The 23,940-nt window shown below is 48.1% G+C and overlaps 1 protein-coding gene across 1 annotated transcript in view; it reads left to right on the top strand.

Annotated features, from left to right (window-relative positions):
- LOC119372487 (glucose dehydrogenase [FAD, quinone]) overlaps positions 1–23,940 on the top strand; it is a 551,903-nt gene that overhangs the window by 146,462 nt on the left and 381,501 nt on the right. Inside the window, exon 4 of the mRNA XM_037642957.2 lies at positions 8,048–8,182. Coding sequence (XP_037498885.1) covers positions 8,048–8,182 — 135 coding nt within the window. The remainder of the gene's footprint in view (positions 1–8,047; positions 8,183–23,940) is intronic.

Raw genomic sequence — 23,940 nt, 5'->3', positions numbered from 1 at the left:
ATCCACTATTTGAGAAACATCGCCTCGTGAGGTGCTACGTTGTCTATCGGTAAACAAAGGCACGACACAGAGAATAAACATAAAACGGCTTTTCGAGAACCTTCCACGTCACTTGCTCACATAAGCAAAAGATTTCAACTCGTAATGAAAATATTAAATGGGTCCTGACGAGAGACTTTTTAACGAACTTTACCATGTAAAAATAGAAACAAGCTATTTTGTCCAGAATAAAACTGGCCGCAAGAACCGGGTTTCAAGCCGCGAACTCCTGCAATTCTACAGACCAGCATAATATAATAATAATAATAATTGTTGGGGTTTAGGGTCCCAAACCACGATATGATTATGAGAGACGCCGTAGTGGAGGACTCCGGAAATTTCGACCACCTGGGGTTCTTTAACATACACCTAAATCTAAGTACACGGGCCTCTAGCGTTTTCGTCTCCATCGAAAATATGACCTCCGCGGCCGGTATTCGATCCCGCGACCTGCGGGTCAGCAGTCGAGCACCTCATTCACTAGACCACGCTGAAGGGTTGCAGATCAGCATAGGCAGTCAAACAAGAAGGCGGGTTTCACGATCTGTTTCATCGCTCTTTCACCAACACTTAGCGGAGAGGAAAACGCGGCCTGGGTAGCATGTCATGAGCATAATGAAGTCGGTGATTTCCGGCGTCTTTAGTTATCGACTAAAACGCCTTCTTGGGCTAGTTGGTGCATGGCCTGACAAAAATTTGGAGGCACAAAGGAACGAGGACAAGAAATGACAGGACTGGTGCCAAACTAAAAACTGTTTTATTGGAAAGAACATTGCATTCCAGGTAGCTTCACGCGCATGGGCGAGTCACATTGAGAATCACGGTAACAGAATGACAACCTACTTTGAGTTATCAAGACTTGTCTAAAAAGTGCAATTCGTTGCGATATAAATTTAAGGAAGGCACACTAACACATCGGTCACCCTTCTTATTTATGCAAAAAGCCTCCAACAATTCTCTGGCCACGTGGTTTCGAATTTTCCCAAGCACCCTGGTTTCGAAAAACCGGGGCGCGCATGCGCAGGACTTGCAGTGCGAAGGCAAGTGTAAACCAGATACATTGTTAAGGGAGGCTTCATGTTCCATTAATCGGATATTTAAACATCGACCAGTGTGGCCGATGTATGTCCTACCACAGCTGAGGGGTATTTCGTAAACCACCCCAACTATGCATGGGCAATACGGTTTTACATGCTGTATGTCACAGGCGGCCTTATTGTTTTTCTCAGACACACGGGCGCATAGCCGCGAGAGCTTGTTAGGGGCGCTGTTGAAACTAAGGTGACTTTATTAAAATGATTCTTTTTAAGAAGATCATTGAACAATATTGTGCTTGCAAAGGTATTGTTGCTTTACCTCTGCTGGTAATTCAGCTTTAAAGAAAAATGTCTGTGGGCAGCGAATATAACACGGCAAGACGTCTTGTAAAAGCGCAAAATATTGAATTCATAAATTGAGACCAACTGAAATTAGGGACGGCAAGCGTCTGTCTACACATTTTGAAACCCGCGATCGTCATCACCGCCTCACAAGCTTGTATTATTTTCTGGAAGTTAGGTTTTTTCACACTACAAAAACAGCAGTGCTAAAGGACGTTCTTTGTTTAGAACAAACCCGTGGGAGCCAACAACAATATAATCGGACAAAATATATTGAAGAGGCAGGGGATGCGAAGAAGGGCAGCACGCTCTTTCGAGAGTTCGTCGTTATCAAGCGCAGCCAAGCGACATGTAAGCCTCCTTTCATTGCAAAAGACCTGCTGATTCACGGTCGAGCAGCCCAACCGGCCGCTCGTTGCATGCGCTGCGGTTATCAGTCGTCGATTTAGGTTCGCGCTCGCTGCTTGTAGCGGATAGCGTCGTCGTGCTTTTTACAGCGAAAGCTGTTATGAGATCATTTCACCGGCCGTTTTTGGTGCCGTAGTTGTCCGCCGCCGCCGCCGCCGGTGTCCGTAACCAGTATCGCTCGAAATAAGAAAAAAAACTAAATAAGAAAAAAATTCCAGGATGGAACGAGGTTCGAACCTGGGCCCTCTGCGTGTGAGCCCAGTGTTCAACCTCTGAGCCATGCCGGTGCTTGAAACTGCTTTGCAAAAAGGTCCTATACAGGCTTCATGTCGGGAAGGAACCACATTAGCATATGCAATATAGCGTGGTAAAAGAGTAGAATAAGCACCAAGCGTCGCACAACGCGAATTCTGTAACCAGGCGTCACACAATGTGAATTGCGCAACGAGTAGGTTGTTAAATGCTTCCAACCCATTACAAAGAGCTCTGCCACAATTCTTCATCGTCATCACGCAAAGCATCAACAAAGTGCGCATAATGCCTTACATGCGTTTAGCAGGTACCACGGCTGTCTGTAGAATGACGAAAAATGGCACAGTGCCTACTGCCCTACTTCTCAATAATTACAATGATTTATAGCGTAGTGGGTTCCTCGCAAGTGCACTACTGTTGGTTGCCAAGGAAGCCCATAAGGCTCCCATGATTCATTTCCTCAGGGTCTTAATAAAGTCAGTTCTCTCTCTCTCTCGCTCTACGTTTCTCCGGTTAACGTATGTTATAAAGCGTGGTGGGACAGTTAAATAACGACCGGGCGTCACACAATATGCATTACGTAACTAGTGGGTCGTTTAAAGCTTCCAACCCATTACAAAGGGCGCAACCATAATTATTCATCGTCATCAACCGCCGCATCAACAAACTGCACATAATCACTTGCATATGGTACCTCGCTTCTCCGCAGAACAACGAATAATATCGTGCTGTGTGCTTTCCAACTTCCCAAAAAGTACGCTTTGTGGCGTAGTGGGTACGTTGCTAATGTACCTGCATTAGTAGCCACAGGAGAGTTTATAACGGGCTCTAGAAATGCCGCTCGTGTTTGCGTGTTCCTTCTTCGTCCGCGTCCAGTCGCGCTGTAGAAACTAAGCGCTCTTCCAGCTTTCGCTGTGACTGTGCTGCGCTTTCCGCGCAGGCCTGGCGTTTTTTTTTATGTATTGTGGTTTTCTCGATTCGCGCGACTACGGCAAGCGTCATCGCGCGAATTTTGAACGTTGAAGGTCCGTACGCCACGTGGTGTGAAAAAAGGTGAACTAAAAGCGATGTCCCGAATTCCTGGGTATGTTCGTCCAAGATGTAGTGATGGAAGCTCTCATCGATGTTTCGTAAAGCTTGATACATAATACCGTCTTCACCTGGGGCAGTGTGGCGACATGATATGCAAAGCGCGTGTCGCAGCTTATCGAGAGTAAAATCTGCCTCTCGACAGGCAGGGCCATAGCAAAAAGGATCCGTTGATGGGCGAGTTGGTACATGTCTTGAAATATACTGAGTATGTGCAGCGCAAAGGTACGAAGACAAGAGAAGACACACAAACGACATAGACTGGCGCTGACTTCCAACTGATTTATTGAAAAGCACGAAGCCCGCTCTTATGCATGCGCACCTGTTAGCAACAACTCAAACGCATCATCCGGGACCATACAAAACCTGCATCTCTTTGTCACTTAGATAAACACTTGGCGTACTTACACACCTGATACCAGATTTCTTAATGTGAGCTGCCTCGATTATTTCTCTTTCTGTTTTCGTTTTTGCATGCTTTATAAACGTCGCGCGATCAAAGTGCGGGGTGCATTTACACTTGTTGCAGTGATCTGCCAGATGTCCGCCTGATTCGTTTTTTACATTCAAAAAATGCTCACGTGCTCTGATGTTGAAACATCGGCCCGTCTGCCCAATGTACTCTTTTCCACAGCTGAGTGGTATTTTATATACCACGTGAGTCACACAATCGGTGTAACGGTGAACATGCTTCTTCGTGCAGGATTTTTTCTTTTCTTTGGTGAGCATAGGGCAAATCTGGCCTAACTTACATGGCGCAGAAAACACCACTTTTACGTCATACCTTTCGGCAATCTTTTTAAGATTGTGCGAGAATCTATGGATGTATGGTATCACCTGCGGTCTTCGTTGATCTTTTTCTTTTTGCTGGTCAGGTTCCTTTTTCTTTATGCTCTGCAAAACTGATTCGCAGACAGCATTGACAAGGGACGACGGAAAGCCCGCAGCGTCTAAACGTCTCAACTGATTGTTCAGACACAACACTTCAGACAGTCTGAACAATCAGTTGAGACGTTTAGACGCTGCGGGCTTTCCGTCGTCCCTTGTCAATGCTGTCTGCGAATCAGTTTTGCAGAGCATAAAGAAAAAGGAACCTGACCAGCAAAAAGAAAAAGATCAACGAAGACCGCAGGTGATACCATACATCCATAGATTCTCGCACAATCTTAAAAAGATTGCCGAAAGGTATGACGTAAAAGTGGTGTTTTCTGCGCCATGTAAGTTAGGCCAGATTTGCCCTATGCTCACCAAAGAAAAGAAAAAATCCTGCACGAAGAAGCATGTTCACCGTTACACCGATTGTGTGACTCACGTGGTATATAAAATACCACTCAGCTGTGGAAAAGAGTACATTGGGCAGACGGGCCGATGTTTCAACATCAGAGCACGTGAGCATTTTTTGAATGGAAAAAACGAATCAGGCGGACATCTGGCAGATCACTGCAACAAGTGTAAATGCACCCCGCACTTTGATCGCGCGACGTTTATAAAGCATGCAAAAACGAAAACAGAAAGAGAAATAATCGAGGCAGCTCACATTAAGAAATCTGGTATCAGGTGTGTAAGTACGCCAAGTGTTTATCTAAGTGACAAAGAGATGCAGGTTTTGTATGGTCCCGGATGATGCGTTTGAGTTGTTGCTAACAGGTGCGCATGCATAAGAGCGGGCTTCGTGCTTTTCAATAAATCAGTTGGAAGTCAGCGCCAGTCTATGTCGTTTGTGTGTCTTCTCTTGTCTTCGTACCCTTGCGCTGCACATACTCAGTGTATTTCAAGCCATAGCAAAACGTTATGGTATCGGGACTTATCAGGGAGTCAAGGTCACCATTAGAGTTGTCTCTTGACACAGGAGAAACAAAAAGATCGGCAAATTCTTCCGCGAGAATTAGCGGAGGCCGTCCGGTCGTTATGCACAAAGCTGCAATTGGATTCCTGCAGATATCAGGGGTTCGGAGAGCTTTCAGTATGCGCCATACACTTCCAAAACCGTTTGCCGCATTCAGCGAACTACACAGTGCAGGCCAGCTCTTTCGACGGAGTTGTTTTGTGTGTCGCCGTATGGCTGCATCTAGGCGGTTATACACCGTCCATTCTGATCTCCTTTTAGAGCGCTGCGCCCTTCTGTAGGCGCGGCGTCGACAGGCGCGTAGCCTTAATAGCTTAAGATCAGGGTTTGGCTTATTTATGCTCCTCATTCGTCGCGCCGTAGCTTGTTGTAAACACTCGCTCACCAGTTTGAACATCTTGTCGTGCGATGGCGCCTCTGAAAGCAGCTGACGGAACTTGTCCCAGCTTGTCACTCTGTAGGCGGCAGTCTGGCGGCTAGGTGTGTGTTCTGGAGTCAACCAATTGGTAGGTGATCCGAGCCCCATGGATCAGCTTCACATGACCAGGCAAGGCACACATCTCTGGTTGATATCGCAAGGTCGATGGTAGAATGCTCCTTTCCTCTGCCGACAAATGTGGGTGAACCGTCATTGAGCGTTTGCAAATCATGTTTAATAATCAGTTCATTGATCTCCGCCCCACGACTGTCTTGTGGACGAGAACACCAGCGAGGATGGTGAGCATTAAAGTCCCCACGCAGAACAAATGATGAGCCGCACCGAGAGACTAAATATTCCAGTAATGTGGTGTCTGAAGATCGGGTGGGTCGTAAATATATGCTTGATACAGTCGTAGTTGTGTCTCTGAGACTTATAGCAGGAGCAGTACATTCAAAATCTTTGTCACAGATGTCGCCTGTGTCAATAACTGAGAAATCTAGGTCAGCTCGTACGTATAATGAAGCTTTTGAAGGATTTCGTGGATGCGTTGCATCCGTGCATTGGAAAGACCCACATGCCGGCACTGTGCATTGTGCGTTACTATGAACGCCCACAAAACCAGGAAGTCTCAGTTCGTCTTTTCTGACATTGCTCTCTTGAAGCGCTATAACATCTGACGGGGTGTTCATTGCGAGGAGCCTTAGGACCAGATCGGCATGCCGCGGCCGTAAGGATCGGACATTCCATTGCAGCACGAAAGGGCGGGGCTTTCGACTGTTCATGCTGTTTTTAGCGAAGGCCGTCGAGAACTGGAACGAGTGCCTCCAAAAGTTGCTCTGCGGCTAATGCTGCTGGTGTCTGGCGACCGGCAATGAGTGCTCTAATAACGTTGACAAGCATCTTAAGTAAGTTGATAAGTTGGGCATCGTCTTCGACAAGGACCGTATTATTTACAGTGTTTTCCACTGTAGGCGGGGCCTTAGTAGAAGCTGGTTCCGACGCTTTGCGAGAAGCAGTCTTTTCAGAGACGGGTTCCGACGTTTTCGATGGAAGCGCTGGCCACGATGTCGCCGAGAGGAAGTTCCGCCTCTGCCCTTCTCTCTGACGCACGCTGTCTGAACTGTTCTTGGAACGTGCAGGTACATCAGTTTTGCCGTGTGCAGCCGTTGGGCGAGCACTGCGGTTATACATCCTCTCTCCCGATGCCTTCTCTTTGGCTTTTTCTTTCAGAACCTTTAGTTTTTTCTTCAGGGTGGGACAATCTTTGTCTGTTGCCAAGTGCTCGCCGTTACAGTTTGGGCACCGAGATGTCGGACTGTCACAGGAATTTACGTTGTGATTTCCGCCACATTTAGCACAGACCACAACACTTGTGCAGAAACCCTGTACATGTCCAAGCTTCAGACATTTACGGCACTGTAGAGGCCTTGGTACGAAAGGTCGAACTGGGTATCGCACTAAACCAGCTTTTATATGACTTGGAAGCTTTTCACACTCGAAAAGAACCTTCACACACTTTGACGAGCCGAGCCTTCGAACGCCGATGATTTTGCATGGAGGCGTGCAAACGATAATGCTTTTCAATACGTCGTCTTGAAGTTCCAGGTCGACGTCGGATATAACACCAGCGGTTACATTTGCGCCCTGTGGTATATAAGCCCGCGTGCTGACACCACACAGCTGAGATAAACCAAGTAGGGTTTGCACCATTTTCTCATCTGTTGTGTCAACGGCTATGATATTCTTCCTTGCATTCACTCGAACCTCTTGAATAAGACCAGGGGCCAAGTTGAAGAAAAAGTCATGCGGCTTCTGCTTGGAGATAGCATTGAGGCTTACCGACACGTCAACAGGCACGTAGGCTACTGTCGTGGTCACGATGTTGCCGTATATGACACTATCTTCGCTTGAGGACGATGTTGAAGACTTCCGTCTTGAACGACGATGTTTATCAGGTATGAAGGCTTCCGCATATATACCCTATAAAGCGGACAGGGAGATGACCGCCGCCGTAGCTCAGTGGTAGAGCATCGGACGCGTTATTCGAAGGTCGCAGGTTCGGTCCCTACCGGCGGCAAGTTATCTTTTCGTCCACTTTACTTTCTTCATTTATATTTTAATTACTACAAATACCACCCCCTATACTTTCCTTGACATTGCTGTCTGTTAGTTCTCATTATTATTGTGTATAACAAAGAAAAACGAGCCCTTAAAAGTTATCTTTCTTTCATTCTTAAACGCATTAGTGACGCGGGTGCAATGGCTGCTGGCTATCTATGCCGATCTAAACCTGCTACCATCGGCATCGCTGCAATATGACCACCACCACCGCCACTTTTATTGCATATAACTAAAGAAAGCGAAGATAAGTGGATGCGAAAATGCTAACAATAAGCAGAAATCAAAACGCAGACAGGTGAACAAAAATTATAGCCATAAATAGGTGTGACACCCCATCCTAACGTATAACATTTCAAGATGCGAAATATCCATTGGCTGATTAATCGGGTTATTGGCTAACTAAGTCATCGTGCTAGTATTCTAGTTGGTCACCAACGTTGTCTCGGGCCGAATGTGTAGGTCGTGCGTTTTGATACACGTCGTTCGTCACAGGTCACCACGGGACTGAGGGGCCCCTTTCGGTGATGCGGGCGCCGTACCACACTCCAGTTGCTGAAGCGTTTGTGGAGGCTGGCCGGCAGATGGGCTATCCTGCAGGTGTTGACATCAATGGAGAAAAACTCGCAGGTGAGACGCGTAACGTAATATAAACTCGCTGTTTAGTGAACAACTGTGGCGCACTAAATCTGCTTGACGAAGGAGACTACCATGTGAGGAGGCGCCATAACATGCGCAGCTGCGATCGTATCCTTAATGTCACTAACGTCGTGAACAGCATGGTGAATTAGCAAGTTCATCATTCTTGAAGTAGTATAGGGGATCGAGGGATGCTGTGAGCGTTCCCTTTATAACGGGTGGTGAAATAAGCGCCACCAGTCTTAACGAAAAAAAAAAATCACGGTTTCACCGCAAGGGCGAAGCAATGAATGCGATAGCAAGAAACTAATGCTATACGAAGTGAGGCTCGCCAATGGATACTCTCAGTTTGAACAGCGCTCCTGTTACAAAGGCGGCCGAAGCAGCGAAGGAAACCAGCGTGCTTCAAGTGTCGAGCTGTGACACTTGATAGTTCGCGCTCATCTTCTGTTTGTTCGTTTAGCGGCGTCGTTTAGCGGCGCTCCGTAACATGAGCGCGGACATCACGGTTAAAGCTTGAAACATCCCTCTTGCCCTCACCGCGAGAAAACCGCGCGAGCAGACAGCGGAAGGCCAAGGTTCTCCTTGCGCAAATATAAGAAGCGAGCGAGCTCGCCGACGACTTTTAAATGGGCTCGTCGCGCTCCTAGCGCCATCTGGCTGGTAATGAAGAAACGCTTATGAGCGCCGGCCATCTCTGAGTCCGTCCAGCGGCAAAGGGTGGGTATATAACGCTCGCCGTTAGCTATGCGGAGGACCTGCGTTCCGTGGCGTAGTGGCTAGCGCCACTCTCTGCGGAGCAAGAGGTCCCTGGTTCGATTCCGCGCTTCGGAAGCATTTTTCTGAATTATTTTTCTTTGGGGCTTTTATATATATATATATACATACTAATACATATACGGTGCATGACGGCGACGGGGACGGACATTTTCCAGCCGAGACTGTCCATATCATTGCTATCGCAATAAAAAACATTTTTTCAAGTTGGCGCAATGCCTTGTCTATTTCGATTAAATCGATTTTACTGTAGAGAAAGATGGCTGATCCCTCCGTCATAGGCATCGGTATAAGACGAAAGTGAAGCGTGTCGTCACAGAAGTAGTTGATTATATAGATATATGACAGCTTGTACAATGTCTATTGTTGTTTGGCAAATATTTCACGCTTGATGTGGACGCAACCACGTTGAGGCCTAGTGGCGCATCTCCATCTTTCATGATTTAGCCCTTAAGTTGTAAACATATACCTGGACACCGCATATGGTGCGCAAAGATGGCATCAAGAAGCACACAGTAAACACTCGTACTCGATATGCACTCCTTAAAGGCGTCGTGAAGCGTGACACGCGTCGCGTGTTCCCTATAACCTGATCGTTCATTCTCATAGGGCGAGCGGGGAACCCGGTGTAGCTGCCAGGCGAGCGTCGGAGAGCTATTTTTGAATATGGATGGATGCTATGAGCGAGGCTTGGGCTAAAGGCGACACCTCGCGGTGTGCTAAAGCGTTGACGAAATTACACTTGTCTTCTTGGAAACGTGCCGATGCGACGGTCGTAGCAACGGCGCGTTGCCGGTGCCAATTGCGAAGCCCGCGCACCACTTCTCCCGACCTCGTCCAGAGGGCGACACCACTCCGCGAACCTGAGCACTGTGAGAGAAAAGTGGGAAATATAAAACAAGCGCTCTTGTAACCTCCTTTATGCATTTGAAGGTAGCGCAGTGGGCTAAACGCTCGCCAGCCATCGTCGCGGACCGAGAGGTCATGGCTACGAGTCCTGTCAAGGAAACCTTTCTTATAGTTCTTTTTTTCTTTTCCATCTAATGGCGTTCATTTTGCTGACGTATTTCCGTGACGGAGATAAGTCGTGACAACCTTGTTGGGCGCCGGCATCAAACACTTTCATGTAAAAAGAACCATAAATTCACAGGTGCTCTTTCTTCCCTTTACTGTAAAATGACCTTCCTTCCCGACTAGTTATTTTTGTCCTTTCTCTCTACTTTTCTGCCGCTAATCCTGTAACCGTCTCTTACTTATTTCTATTGTGGACATGTTCAGCTTTTCATTGTTGACCCTAAAACTTCATGTAGGCTCGTGCCCAGCATTCTTTCGTTGTGCCATACTGATACACCAGCAGAAGAACGTGTTGTTGGGCGAGTTGGTGCTTGCAAAGAGACATAATACAGCGCTAAAACACTATCACTAAGAAAACGAACACAAGAGGACGGGACACCCGGATTAACCAGATGGCGGGACACGTGTGGGCGCAATGTGTCTTGCGCACACATGTGTCCCGCCATCTCGTTTGTCCTGGTGTATCTGCAAAACGCAGCGAAAGAACGATTCCATACCAATAGACCGATCTCACCAGATGATTTGCGCATGCGCGAGTTTCCGACAGCGGCACTGCCGCCATCTTAGTTGGAGTACTCTGAGCGCTGCTGGTGCGGCTGCTTGCTGCGTGCTTCAGGTATATTGTCGTTTGGCATCAATCCTCGGCACAGAAGACAATTGAACGCTGTGTTAAACTGTGTCCGGACCTCTCATGTATGTTATTTCACTTCAGGTTACACTGCATATCCTAGCTTTAAGAGAAAAAAAAACAGTAGACAACGTTTACATGTCACCAGGTCGGTCTCGTCGTGTTGATGGGCGCGCGTCGCTTCGCTGAATATTTATTAGTTCAAAAAAAAAATAAATAAAGACGAGAAATCATGTTCCTGTCGTCATCAGAGCAAAAATCTTTAGTGAACGTCAGCACGAGAGCGATACAAGTTGCACTGTGCGGAAAATAACTTGCCCAAACGTAGAGCTATCCGCGACTACGAAGACGAAAAAAAAAAAAAAACCGATGGGACGAAAAAAAAAAAAAGCTTTTTGCGCTTCTTTTTTGTCCAAGCAGTACTTTCAATGCACGTACACTGTGTTGTCAGCGCAGGACTTCGAGCACAGTGATGCGTTAAACGTGATTGAATATGAGACGGTCGCCGTGAAGTAGGTTAGAAGCGCGCCCGCGGGGCGACGACTGGCCGCATGCCGTTTGCAAAAGTTTAACGTCACGGAAATCTTATGAACGGCAAAATATTTCCTGCTGCACAAGGGATAAGTGAGTCAGTAAGAGGTTTTGGTGACACACACAATGCGGCGGATGAGCAGTCGCCCGCTCAGGCCGGCGGCGGCAGCCTCAGCTGATTGCTCAGCGCCGATATCGTCGCTAGGCCTATAGTGCTTCGAAGCTGCAATGATAGGTATGTATACGTACGTTAAGAGCCGCCTACGCTTATATAAGAAGCTAAGCTTTGCTACCGCTGTTGCTGCTTTACGCTGCGTTCGCGATAATATCACATTTTGAAAAGAATAGGGAAATCCCGGCGGCGAAGTTGGCTGCGATGCCGGCACGGTCGAATTTTCGCCGTGCACTCCATGGCGCGAGCTGTAAACATAAGTTTGGCTTGTATCACAGGTATCGTTCCCACTAGACACTTCACAGTCGTGATCGCTTTTGAAGAGAGGTCGGTTTAGGTGTCGCTATATATTTAAGCGATCTATGTTTTGCCCGGAAAACACGTTGTATCCAACCTGTCACCGCTGGCGGCGATCGCCCCGACGAGGGGATCGAGTACACGTTGTATAAGTTTTGCTGTCGCTGATCGGCACATCAGTAGCGCAGAAAGCTTGTTATGACGCAATAGATTGTTGCTAAATTACCATGCATTATCACAAACACGGTGAAGAATACGTTGAAAGTGCGCGGTAGTTACCGCTCCGTCCGACTTCGTTGACTGTCGCACACATTCCTGTCGGGGCTTGACAACCTTTGCAAACACGTAAAATCCGAGTCCTTTTGCTTCAGGCTGCTGTTGCAACATCTCAGCTTGCAGCACGTGAACCCAAGCATCGCGATTCATCCAAATACGGCCCCTAAAGCTCGATAATGCAGCTCGCCGATGCACCAGCTATATGCAGCTGAACGTACCGAGTACTCTAAGTACCGGCATGCACTGCGGCAGCGGTGGCGTAGTGCAACTCGCGGTGAGATCGGTCTATTGTGAACTCATTGTGAACCTTAGAATAACAGAGAGCTGAGCTAGTTGGTACGTATTCATTCTAAAAAGAGACAGGGCGTGCAAACACGGACACAAGAAAGAGATCAGGACACCACAAACGCCGACTAACAACTGAAGAGACGCACAACGGCTAAAAAGAAAGAAGGCACGAAAACTTATCTGCGCATGCCCATGCAACCGGCGAACCTATCAATCCGGCACGCGTGGCGGTCTACGTGGAAGATAACTGTTAAGGCATTTGATTTCATCTTTATGCAAGTTAATCGACGGTTGGCTCACGCATGCGCTACCACTATTCTCGGTATGCCATGCTTCAATCATCAGGCGCGTTTCTTCATTTCTATGCCGGTACAACACTGTGCATTCATCAAATTTTGGCGTGCACTTACAATCTCGACAATGTAAAGATAGATTAGAAGGTGAGCCTCCTGTTAGCGATCTCTTATGTTCCAGCAATCTCTGGTTGATGCATCGGCCCGTCTGTCCTACGTAGAAGCGGCCGCAGCTGAAAGGGACGTTATACACCACACTCGTACGGCAATCAGTGAATTTGTTTGTTTTACGAAACAATTATCATGTCCGCTTCTTGTCTTTTACTCGCTCATTCTTCCTCTGCACAGCGGCACAAATCTTACCTAACTTATTGGCAGCCGCGAAAACAACATTAACGCCGTATCTACTTCCTACTTTCTTTAGCCTGTGAAATATGCAATGAATGTGCGGAATACCTACGACACGTTTCTTCCTATCGCTTTCTGCAACCATGCTCGGACTTAACACAATAGACTTCTTTAAACGCTCAGCGACCGTGGCCACTGCATCACGAGGATACCCTACATATAAAAGACGCGTAACCTGTGCGCTAAAGCTATCACTCATTTTGTGCTCACACGACTTGGTGAGGGCTGACTTAAGGCAAGACATGGCGATGCCGTTTTTTACAACCTTCGAGTGCTTCGACGAAAAATTTAACAGCGGTTTGGAAGATCTAGCAGAATACTGCCAGCACACGTGGTTCTTCTGGAACGTTAAGGAAATGTCTAGAAATTGTATTCCATTATTCTGAGGCACCTCTTTAGTAAAGCTCAGCCCTCCTCCATTTAATTCAAATTTTTCGCTCACGGAAGTTACCACCTTTTCAAAGTTCTCATCACTACAAAAAATCAAGTAATCGTCCACATAACGAAAAACCTTAATAACCGAATTACCAAAGGCGCCTTCCAAAAGACTGTCAATCTTGCTAAGGTATAAATCACTAAGAACCGGAGCAACCTTAGAACCAATACATATCCCTGATTTCTGCACATAAACGCCTTCCTTCCAACCTACCAGCGTCGACTTTAAATACATGGAAAGGATTTCTAGAAATGCCCCGGTAGAAACACCACATTTATCGGTGAAAACCGTCTGGTGCCCTTGTTCGTTAATACATTCATTAACACATTTTAACAAGTCCTTATGCGGCAAAGAATAATATAGGTCTTCAATATCCATACTAAAAGCTTTACAACAGCCGGGGTTCTCCTCTGAGAGGAACTGAACTATACTCCGTTTCATACATCAGGTGCAACGCTGTGGAGGCTAGCGAGACTTCTTGCAGTAAATCCGTCAGTGTTAAGAAATAGTTCGATGTTCTTACCACCCAAAATTGACTTTCTTTTTCGCTTTCACAGTGGGCAGTTACAGAAAATGTTTTGTGTCTTACAAATAAACAAACGCCGTTATATCTGCGTTATTATGCAGCTCAATCACTGAGCGTCTAGTTGCTTTTGTTTTTCGTTATTTTATTTGTGGCCCGTCGCGACGCGTCGCGCGCTGGTTCGTGCTCAGCTTGCGCGAGCGTTTACAACGACAAAAGCCGAACACTGGACGCGCGGATTTACACATTTTGTTTATTGAACTTCTTGCATAGCTTCCACAACGTTGCACTTGATGTGTGAAACGGAGTATAGCGCCTGAGAATTACGCATACGAAAAGGGTCTGAAAAACTCAAAGAGGTTAAGCAGTTCTGCAAATAACTAGATACAGTGACTTGCCAGGTGCCTTGCTCTGAAACGATTGCTCGAAACGGAATCTCGTTCTTATGTCTTTTGGCTGAAAAAAACAATTCCAAAGTAAGTGATTTAGCCTTCTTGACATTACAAGCTATTCTCTCAAGATTATGTCTTAACAAAAGGTTGACAGCACGTTGCCTAACTACCGATGGCTTAAGTTTTACCGTCCTAAAATTCTTTTCTATGGCTGTTAATGCTTTTTCTGAGAACAAACTGTCCGGCATAATTACAAAATACCCTTCCTTATCTGAAATTACTGGCCTGAGTTTCTTCTCGACACAGTAATTAAACAAAGGCCGGATAGGATCAGAACACTTGAGATGCATATTAGAACCCTTGATGCTAGCAACGCAGTATGAAATGCAGTGGGAACGCTCTTCTTCAGAAACAAGTCTAGTGATTGTACGCGGCAAACTTAAAACATCTATTGGTTTCATTGTGAACAAGGCTCCCGTTCTGGGTGTCGAAACGTCATTACATTTTTATTCTCTTGTGGTCGGCGTTTTCGTCTTTTTATTCAATGATTCTTCCCGACCAGACGGGCGTCCGTCGAAGCCTTGATTTCATTCCATACCAACTAGCCACTAAGCCACCGTTGAAGCGTTATTGATCATGTCGAAATATGCAACTGCGTGGATATTTCTACATTCGCTTGAAATATGCGCCGTCGTTTTCTTAGCTTCCCCACAGCACGTACATCCTTCTTCTAATTTCGCTGGATCTCGCTTGTAAACTACGCGTTCTAAGGCAACCCAACTTCGCTCCGAAGAGTAAAGCGCTTCTCTTTGAATTATGCCACGCCACGGTGGTTTAGTGGTTATGGCACTCGACTGCCGACCCGAAGGTCGCGGGATCGAATCCCAGCCATAGTGGCTGCATTTTTAGTGATGGCGAAAATTTTGACGCCCGCGTACTTAGACTTATGTGCACGTTAAAGAACCCCAGGTGGTAGAAATTTCCGGAGCCCTCCACTACGGCGCCTCTCATAATCATGTCGTGGTTTTGGGACGTTAAACCAGATATTATTGTTACCTTTCAGTTATCATAAAATGCGTCCCTCCTTATTTCGTTTGTCTCGTTTCCTCAGTTACCCAGAGCCGGTTTTCCTTTTCTGCATCACTTCAATCCAATAAATTCTCTCCACCCCTTCTGACTTTTCCCTCAGTGCTCTTTCTTGCCATATCACCTACCCTGCCATCCGTATACTTGCTGGTGAGTCCCCCAGTTCTTTTTCTCCACTGTGAGTCAATTCTCTTCCTTTAGAAATACGGGAAGTGTGCCCACCTACTACGTTTCATATTTTTTAGCCTCTCTTCGAACCTCATTTTTCTATGAGCTTCCCTCACCTCAAAACTTGTCCCTCCCATATCGCCATATACAGCCTGTGGGAATTGCAACCAATAAAACCCGTCGTCCCCTATGGGCTATGGCAGTGACACGAGGCATGATCCGACGGCAGTGCGCATGTTCCACGCATCAGGAACAACATATACTAAGGGACCGTGGGCAGCAATGCGACGGTGACCGGCAGATTGTCGGGGGAGCGTTTGTGCACGCGCCGTGCGCCCCGCCGGCACCGAGGTGCGGGGCCGGAAGTTTTGTGATAATTTTGCCTACCATTCAAATTTTTTTGACTAATGTGATTCTGGTTCCCCAGCAGCCTCTTGGCGTTCCTTGGAGCAGGCGGCCACGAACCCCCACAAGCCTCATTAGTCGTCTTCCGGTGAGCACACTGTAAAGTCCGAAGACTTCGTTCTAATATAAATCGGGTTTAAGGACAATACGCCTGAAGATATAGAGCAGCGAGTCCCAACGCTGCCGTTTATTCCAGTGCAAAAAACCAAAGCTCCGCGTGCCACGCGCCGTTTCTGGTCTCCCTCTTCTTCTAGCGCGCGCTATGTTTTCTGTTATTAACACTCCCGGCCCACGAATTGCTACGGGTGCATTTCTAGGCAAAACGAATGTTGTATAGGCCCCGTGATTACATTGCCATCGGCTAGCTTTAGGCAACATGCACGCACAATGCCGTCGTTTCCGGTAATGTTCTTCAGAACACGTGCGAGTTTCCAACACAACTTGGGCAAGGCAATATGACTCTATTGCCTTCAGCAATACTAGTGATGTCCACCACTGGCCTATTATGTGCGCTTCTAAGGAGTAATAAATATTCGTTGTACCAGCGATTCCAGAAGTCTTTTTGCATCTTTTGTCTCTGTATCCATGTTTTAAGTAGCTCAGTATGGGAGCTAGGTACCAGGCTACAGTTTGTAAGTCAGGAAGTGCCGTCAGTCGCTTGCCATGCAAGAAATGGGCAGGTGTCAAGACTTCTGGTTCTTTTGAGGCAGGATATGAATACGTCAGAGGTCTACTGGTAATGATGGCTTCAATTTCTGCTAGGACCGTGCTCATTTGACCGTAATCTAGAAGTGACCTACCTAGAGCTCTCCTCAAGATTTCTTTCACTGACCTCACCATACGCTCTCAACATCCTCCCCACCAAGGAGCGCGTTCAGCAGAGAATTTCCACGTAATGCTATGAGCAGACAGATAATTCCCAAGCTCACTTCCCCGAATAGTGTCACATACAACACGAAGTTCGCGAGAAGCACGTTTAAAGCACAGAGCATTGTCAGAGTAGATCACTGACGGAAGTCCACGACGTGCAATGAAACGCCGAAAAGCTTCCAAGAAACTGTCGGCTGTTGAGCGCAAGACAAGCTCCAGATGAATAGCACGTACTACCGCGCAAGTGAACAGTACGATGTAGGATTTTCGTGCCGGCTCACTCTTTAGGTACACTGGTCCAATAAAATCTACACTAGCAATGTCAAATGGTTTGGACACATTCACTCGGTCAGCAGGTAGCGCCGTCATCGGAGCCGTCGCAGGTTTCACCCTTAATTGCGTGCACCAAGTACACCGCCCGATCACTCTTTTCACGCACTGCTTCCCCTTCATCACCCAGAAGCGCTCTCGGAGTTCTGCGATGGTTGTTGCGGCTCCTGCGTGAAGAAGCCTTCGGTGCAAGCCCGTTGCGATGAATTCAGTGGCGATGTGGTTACTGGGAAGCAGGATCGGATGTTTGATGTCTTCGTGGTACACGACGTTCCGAAGTCTCGTTTCAATTCGCAGCAAGCCATCCTCCTCAGCAAGAAAGGGGTGCAAATCCCGAATGGTCGACGCCTTCGGGAGATCTCGTCCTGCCTGGAGGGCTGCAAATTCAATGCCGAATCGTTGCTTTTAGGTAACGGACAGCCAGTACCTTTCAGAAGCGGCAAGCTCCTCAGTCGTTAGGTGTCCTTGAGGGGTTGGCCGGGCACGGCAGGCTGCGACGAACCTCAATATCCAAGCCGTAACTCTAAGCACCCGCAACCAAGAACTATATCTTGATAGGTCGAAAACAGTGTCCACCGATGTCGAGGATGCATTGAGTGTTACGGTGTCTACTGCCAAATCCTCTTTTACATCATCTTTTACAGGAGTCTGATGCTTGGGCCATTCTTTGCGTCTTGCTAACCAAGGCGGTCCTCGCCACCAAATTTCGCTGCCAATCTATGACTTTATCGACGTGCCTCGGGAAACTAGGTCCGCGGGGTTCTCTTTTCCAGAACAATGATTCCATTGGGAAGAGTCGGTAATACCTTGGATTTCTGTGACCCTGTTTTTGACAAACTCTTGCCACTTTGAAGGGACGCCTCGGATCCGACCAAGCGCCACCGTTGAATCAGTCCAAAAATAGCATTTCAAAGAAGGGATTGCCAGTGTGTCAGTTATCAACTTCGATAGTCGGGCACCCATTAAAGCTCCAATAAGCTCAAGCCGTGGAAGTGAAAGCGGTTTTATGGGAGCTACTCGGGCTTTCGCCATGACCATCTCAAAAGGTGCTTCATCGTGGTTGCGCCGCAGGTAAGCAACAGCACCGTAGGCGGCCTTGCTTGCGTCCGTAAATACGTGCAGCTCATAATCCAAGTCGCTAATTGACAAACAAAACCTGGGTACTGAAAGATTCTTGACATCACAGACTTCTCTGTACCACATATCCCACTCTAGAGCAAGTTGATTTGGAATTTCACAATCCCAATCGAGTTGTAGCTGCCAAATACGCTAAAAGAGGATCTTAACGCTGATAAGAAATGGAGCTGCAAGACCGAGGGTCGAACAGGCGAGCGGAGGTCTGCAAGATGACCCGTTTCGTAGGCTTAGCTCCTTGGAGACGTTCAAGAACAGGGTCGACGTTCAAGCTTAGCTTGTCTGATCTGGTCTTCCACAGTAGTCCGAGTATCTTCGTGTGGTCCGGCTGTTCTATGCGGTTTTCCATGTCAGTGCAGTTAGTTGCCCACTCCTGCAACTTCATTCCCACCTTGGCGAATATTTCTGTGGCATGATCGTATAATTCGCAGGCGTCCGATGCGGTAGCTACACTGGTGACCATGTCGTCCACATAGAAACAACTCGCCAACTTCTCTGCTCTTCCGCGATACTCTCCGGATACGCACTGAAAGTGGCACTGCAATGTCGCACTCAGTAAAAAAGGACTTGCCGTTGTGCCAAAGGGCACGCGAGTCATGCGGTAATCGCGAACGCGATTCATGTCATGTACTCCTGTTGGTGTTCTCTCAAACAAAAGAAATCTCAGGGCGTCCCTATCACACGACTTGATTCCAATCTGCAAGAAAGCTTTCTGGGCGTCGGCCGCGATTCCGAACTGATGCTGGCGAAAGCGCAGCAACATCTTCAACATGTCATTGCTGAGGTTGGGGCCCTTTTCTAAGTGGTAATTTAGCGAAGTCATTCCCGTGGCATGGGACGACGCATCGAAGACCACTCGGAGTTTCGTCGTGGTGGACGATTCTCTTATTACTTCTCGGTGGGGCATGTAGTATTTTGTGGTGGTCGCATCCTCGACGAGGGGAACTGGTTCCGCATGACCATCCTTAATATACTGTCTGACTGCCGCATCATAGTTGAGCAGAACTTCTTTGCTCTGAGACAGCCGATGAAATAGGCAGCGAAGTCGTTTGACAGCTACCGCACGATTATCACGCAGGTCTGATGGCAGTTCCTTCCAAGGCAGACAGACCTCGTATCGTTGATCGCGCAACTCAATGGTTTCGTTGAAAGCTTTCAAAACCTTCTTATCATGGGAGGATGGTTCATCCGCATCTGTGATCCCTAAGCTTTCAAGTTGCCAAAACTTGCGCAGCTCTGAACCTACGCGTTCCTGCAGCATCAGTTCATCGTTCATGCAGCAATTCGTCCGAAGTACACAAACGTTTGAGTTTGTGTGTGGATGAATGGTATCATCGTTGTCAAAGGGTCCTTGGAATGTCCAACCCAGTGCAGTTTCAATTGAAAGAAGACCTTTGTCATTATCATGCCATGCGATGTCTCTTCCAAGGATCTTCCACAATTGGTCTGAGCCAATTAATAAGCTAATGCCTGCTTCTTGTGGAATATGCGGAAACAAAGAGCATCAGCCAATCGTCGACCGCGATTCTGTAACCCTTTGATGAATTCTTGGTCTTGGGGTACTTCAACAACGACTTGACAGATGTGCTGTATCTCTATTGCTTCAATGATATGCTGAACACCATCGTACTGGCTTTGTAAGGTTACTTCAACTAGTCGTCGACGCGTACTTGGACCTCCACGTTTGTTTCCAAACACGTTGACGGTAATGTCAATTTCTCCTAGCACCTTGAGGTTCATTTTTCTTGAAACGTCTTCTTTAATGAAAGTGCGCTGGCTACCATTATCCAGAATGCCTCTTACATAGCAGGAACCTTTCGCGCCCTTTATCCATCCTCTGAATGTTTGCAAAAGTATGGTATCAAGGTTACTCCGCCTATTTCTATCTGACACAGCGTACATGGAAGTACTGCTCGTTGCTTGTTGCGGTGTCGTCGTTATGTGAGCAGCTTTAGCATTCTTTCTGGAACACATCGAAGAAGCGTGTCTTCCTTGGCAATACGAGCAGCTCGCCTTATGTTGACAGTCTCTTGCCCGATGTCCCTTGGTTGTACACCTGAATAGAGGTGTGCACGGGCTCCGGGTAGCCCGAAAGCCCGAGCCCGACCCGGCCCGCGGGCCGGGCTCGGGCGGGCCGACGCATTTCCACCTCGGGCCCGGGCCCGGCTCGGGCTACTTGGAGTTTTGTCGGGCCGGGCTCGGGCCCGGCGCAAAGCCCGACTCAAGCCCGAAATATAGAAAATCAGTGGGAATTGTTTTCCAGCACGCATACAGCGCCTTTTCCGCGACCACCCTTTACCGCTTTTCCTTTCCATTCGCTACTTTGGACAAAAGGGGAGCTCTCCAATTATCTCTCTATGGAATCGTCCGCCTGTCCATCTGAAGTTTTAGTCTTCTGGAAAAACAAGCAGCAGAGATATCCTAAGCTTGCCAGGCTGGCAAGAAAGATATTAGCAATTTCGACGATGAGTGCAAGCAGCGAACGGAACTTCAGTTCGGCGGGCTACATAAAGCAAAAGCGCCACACTTCTTTGAAGCCGGAATCGTGGGACTGCTTGCTGTTTTGCACGACAGTTTGTAATCTGTGTAATAGAGACTGTTCGTAGTGTGTCGTTTGATCATATTTGATATGCTCAATAAAATGCCAAATTACCGGAAAACGATGTTTTGTTTTCGGAAAGAACCTTCAAAAAGCCGGGCCGGGCCGGGCCGGGCCGGGCCCGGGATTGTGTTTTCGTACGTCGGGCCGGGCCGGGCGGGCTCGCAGGCCTTTGCCGTCGGGCTCGGGCGGGCCTTCGACAAAGTCAGCGGGCCCGGGCCGGGCTCGGGCTCGGAAATACGGCCCGTGCACAGCTCTACACCTGAAGCAGCAGCCAGTTGTCGACAGAAGACGCTTTTTCTCCGAGTCAGGAATCGATGCGTCGCAATCGAGCGTTGAATGTGACTTCTGGCAGAAAAGGCATGCCTTCTCCTTCGTTAAGGCACTGTTATTGAGGACTGCAGCTGATGCTGTTGGCTGATTCTTACGGCTGCCGGAAGTCTGCTGTTCACTGCTATACGACACCCGTCGCTGGTAGGTGGTCTGCTCCCTGCACTCGACCTCGATGCGAAGGTACTTGAGCAATTGCTGAAGTTCTTCTTCTGAGCTCGGCGGGTTGTTCGCACTTGACGCTTCAAGTCGCCGCCGTCGGTAATATTCCACCATTATGTCTTGTGGAATCGATTTCATCAGCACCTCGCACAGCATGGAAGTGTAGTTCGACTCCGAGACGACGAGGCCTTTGAGTCCCCTTATGTTCACTTGGACAAAGTCGTAGAGGCTTCTGAGGGCACTAGCGTTCGCCGACATAGTGACGGGACGTAGAGTGCGAAGGTTTTCGAGGTGTCTCTGCTCAATAATTCGCACGTCTCCGAAACGCTCCTTCAAGGTGGAAATGGCGTCCTCGTAACTATTGTCCATTGTCAGTATGCCTGCAATAGCCTTTGCCGCCGGGCCGTCAAGAAGAGACCGGAGGTAGTGAAACCGATCGACGTTGTTAAGGCGCGAGTTCTCGTGCACGGAGTGGCGCAAAGGTCCCAAAAGGGAAGCCATTTCGTAGGGGACCCATCGAACCTCGCTAGGTCCAGCTTAGGAAGCCTTGCTCCGGCGACGACTGAAGGTTCTCTCGGGGCTGCTTGACTCGACAGAGCTCCGGTGACGACGGAAGTTTCTCTCGGGAATGCTTGACTCTACAGAGAAGAGTCGGTTGGCAACTCACCGTTGGGCCTTGATAGCACAGAAGATCGGAGAGTTAGCTCCTGTATGTGATGTCGTAGAAGGCCAACACACCCCGCAGCTCGGTCCTCGTGCTCTAGCACAGAGTCGAAGTCCGCAAGCACCTCGTCATCAGTCATCTCTGCGTGCAGTGCTTCGTTGGCCTTGACGAGCTCGTCGGTACTTTTCTCCAGTCGCTGAAGAATGCTGCGAAGCCGGGCCAGATCGAACTCATTCGAAGCTAGAAGGTCATCGACTTCATTGATCTTAGCACTCTGTCGCCGCCGAGCTGCTTGCGTGTTTGGCAGGCGTTCCATCGTCCTCCACGAAAACCGGGTCGGATTTCGGCACCAGTGTTTCTGTTATCAACACACCCAACGCATGGCGTCCCACAGTCCTTTTATTCACATCCAGTCCTGATTGTGCCTCTGCCTTTACGCAGACCACTTAGTTCCATAATATAAGCCCCTGAAGCATTACACCTTTCCACAGACCTCGAAGCGCCTTCTATCAATTGTCACGTACGAAGAAATACGAAACTTTTTATTTGGGCGAACTTGTGCCCGGGGAATGAAAGCTCACAGTGCGAGTGATACAGGCTGTGCACTGAGAGCTGCGGGAACAGTCGTCGGCCGCCGAGTAATCTGATGTACGGTTAGACGCGTTGGCATTTGTACATGCGGCGTCGAACATTCAAGCGCTGGTGGTCGCGCTAGTTCCAGGATAAACTCACCTGTTCGCTTTCGCGCGCCGAAGCCTATCAGAAGATTCTAAAATGATCCTGAAGGTTCCCAGACATTCGGGTGCGGTTTGCTAAAGGTAGTGGCTATACTTGTAATAGACCGGGTACATAGAAATTTACTAAGGAGCGTGCATGGCATTAGCCCCTTTGAAAAAGCATCGTCCCAATCGAAGGACCAGATTACGCTCACACAAAGAAAAATCACAGTCCTCAGGTTCGCTAACGCGTATAAAGCGGTTTAAGGCGCACGACATTGACGATTTCAGATCGTGTGCCGCGCTGCTTTGAGTTCGCAATGCCGTCCGGGATGATGTCGAAGTCTAGAGCGCCAAGACGTCCAAGCGCCTTGTATGGGCCGAAGTAACGCCGAAGAAATTTTTCGCTGCGTACATATCGGCGTATCTGGCTGGTATTCCACGAAGCGTCGCCGAAGATCGTACCGGTGGCTGTCGGTTGTCTGCTAATTCTTGATGTGTAGGCTTACGAGCTGTCGGGCTTTTTCGGCGTGCTGAAGGTAGAGCGAGATGTCCAGGCTCTCCTCGTCACTGACGGTCGGCAGCGTAACGTCGAGCATCGTACGGAGGGGCTCTAAAAGAACTTGTTGTTGGGCTAGTTGGTAGATCATTTTCAAAACTTAATTAGAGCGCAACCACACGACATATTCACACACCCACACACCCACTGTCGTATGGTTGCGCTCTAATTAAGTTTTGAAAATACGGAGGGGCTCCTTCCGTAAAATAACTAGAACGAAGTCATGTGCGTTGTTTCTTGCACTGCCGTGTTGTAAGCGAATGTTATGTACAGAAGAATGGCGTCGCATGTCTTGTGTTTGGCGTCGACGTACATGCCGAGCATGTCTGCGATGGTCTTTAGACGCTCGGTGGGGCCAGTGGTATGGCGGTTGCTTGTCTGGCTGTGTCCCAAGATCGCCTGGGTTAGGTCAGCAGTAAAGGCAGTACCTCTGTAGGTGATGAGGACTTCTGGGGCGCCATTACGAACGGACAAAATTCTCACGAAGAACTTGGCTACCTCAGCAGTACTTCTTTTAGGCAGGGCCCTGGTTTCGGCGTAGCGGGTGATGTAGTCCATGGCTACCATGATCCACTTGTTGCAGGACGTCGACGTCGGAAATGCCTTCAGCAAGTCTATTCAAATCGGCTGG

This window comes from Rhipicephalus sanguineus, chromosome 10 (genome assembly GCF_013339695.2).
Source record: "Rhipicephalus sanguineus isolate Rsan-2018 chromosome 10, BIME_Rsan_1.4, whole genome shotgun sequence".
Lineage (NCBI taxonomy): Eukaryota > Metazoa > Arthropoda > Arachnida > Ixodida > Ixodidae > Rhipicephalus > Rhipicephalus sanguineus.
This window is presented reverse-complemented; position numbering and strand designations above follow the sequence as displayed.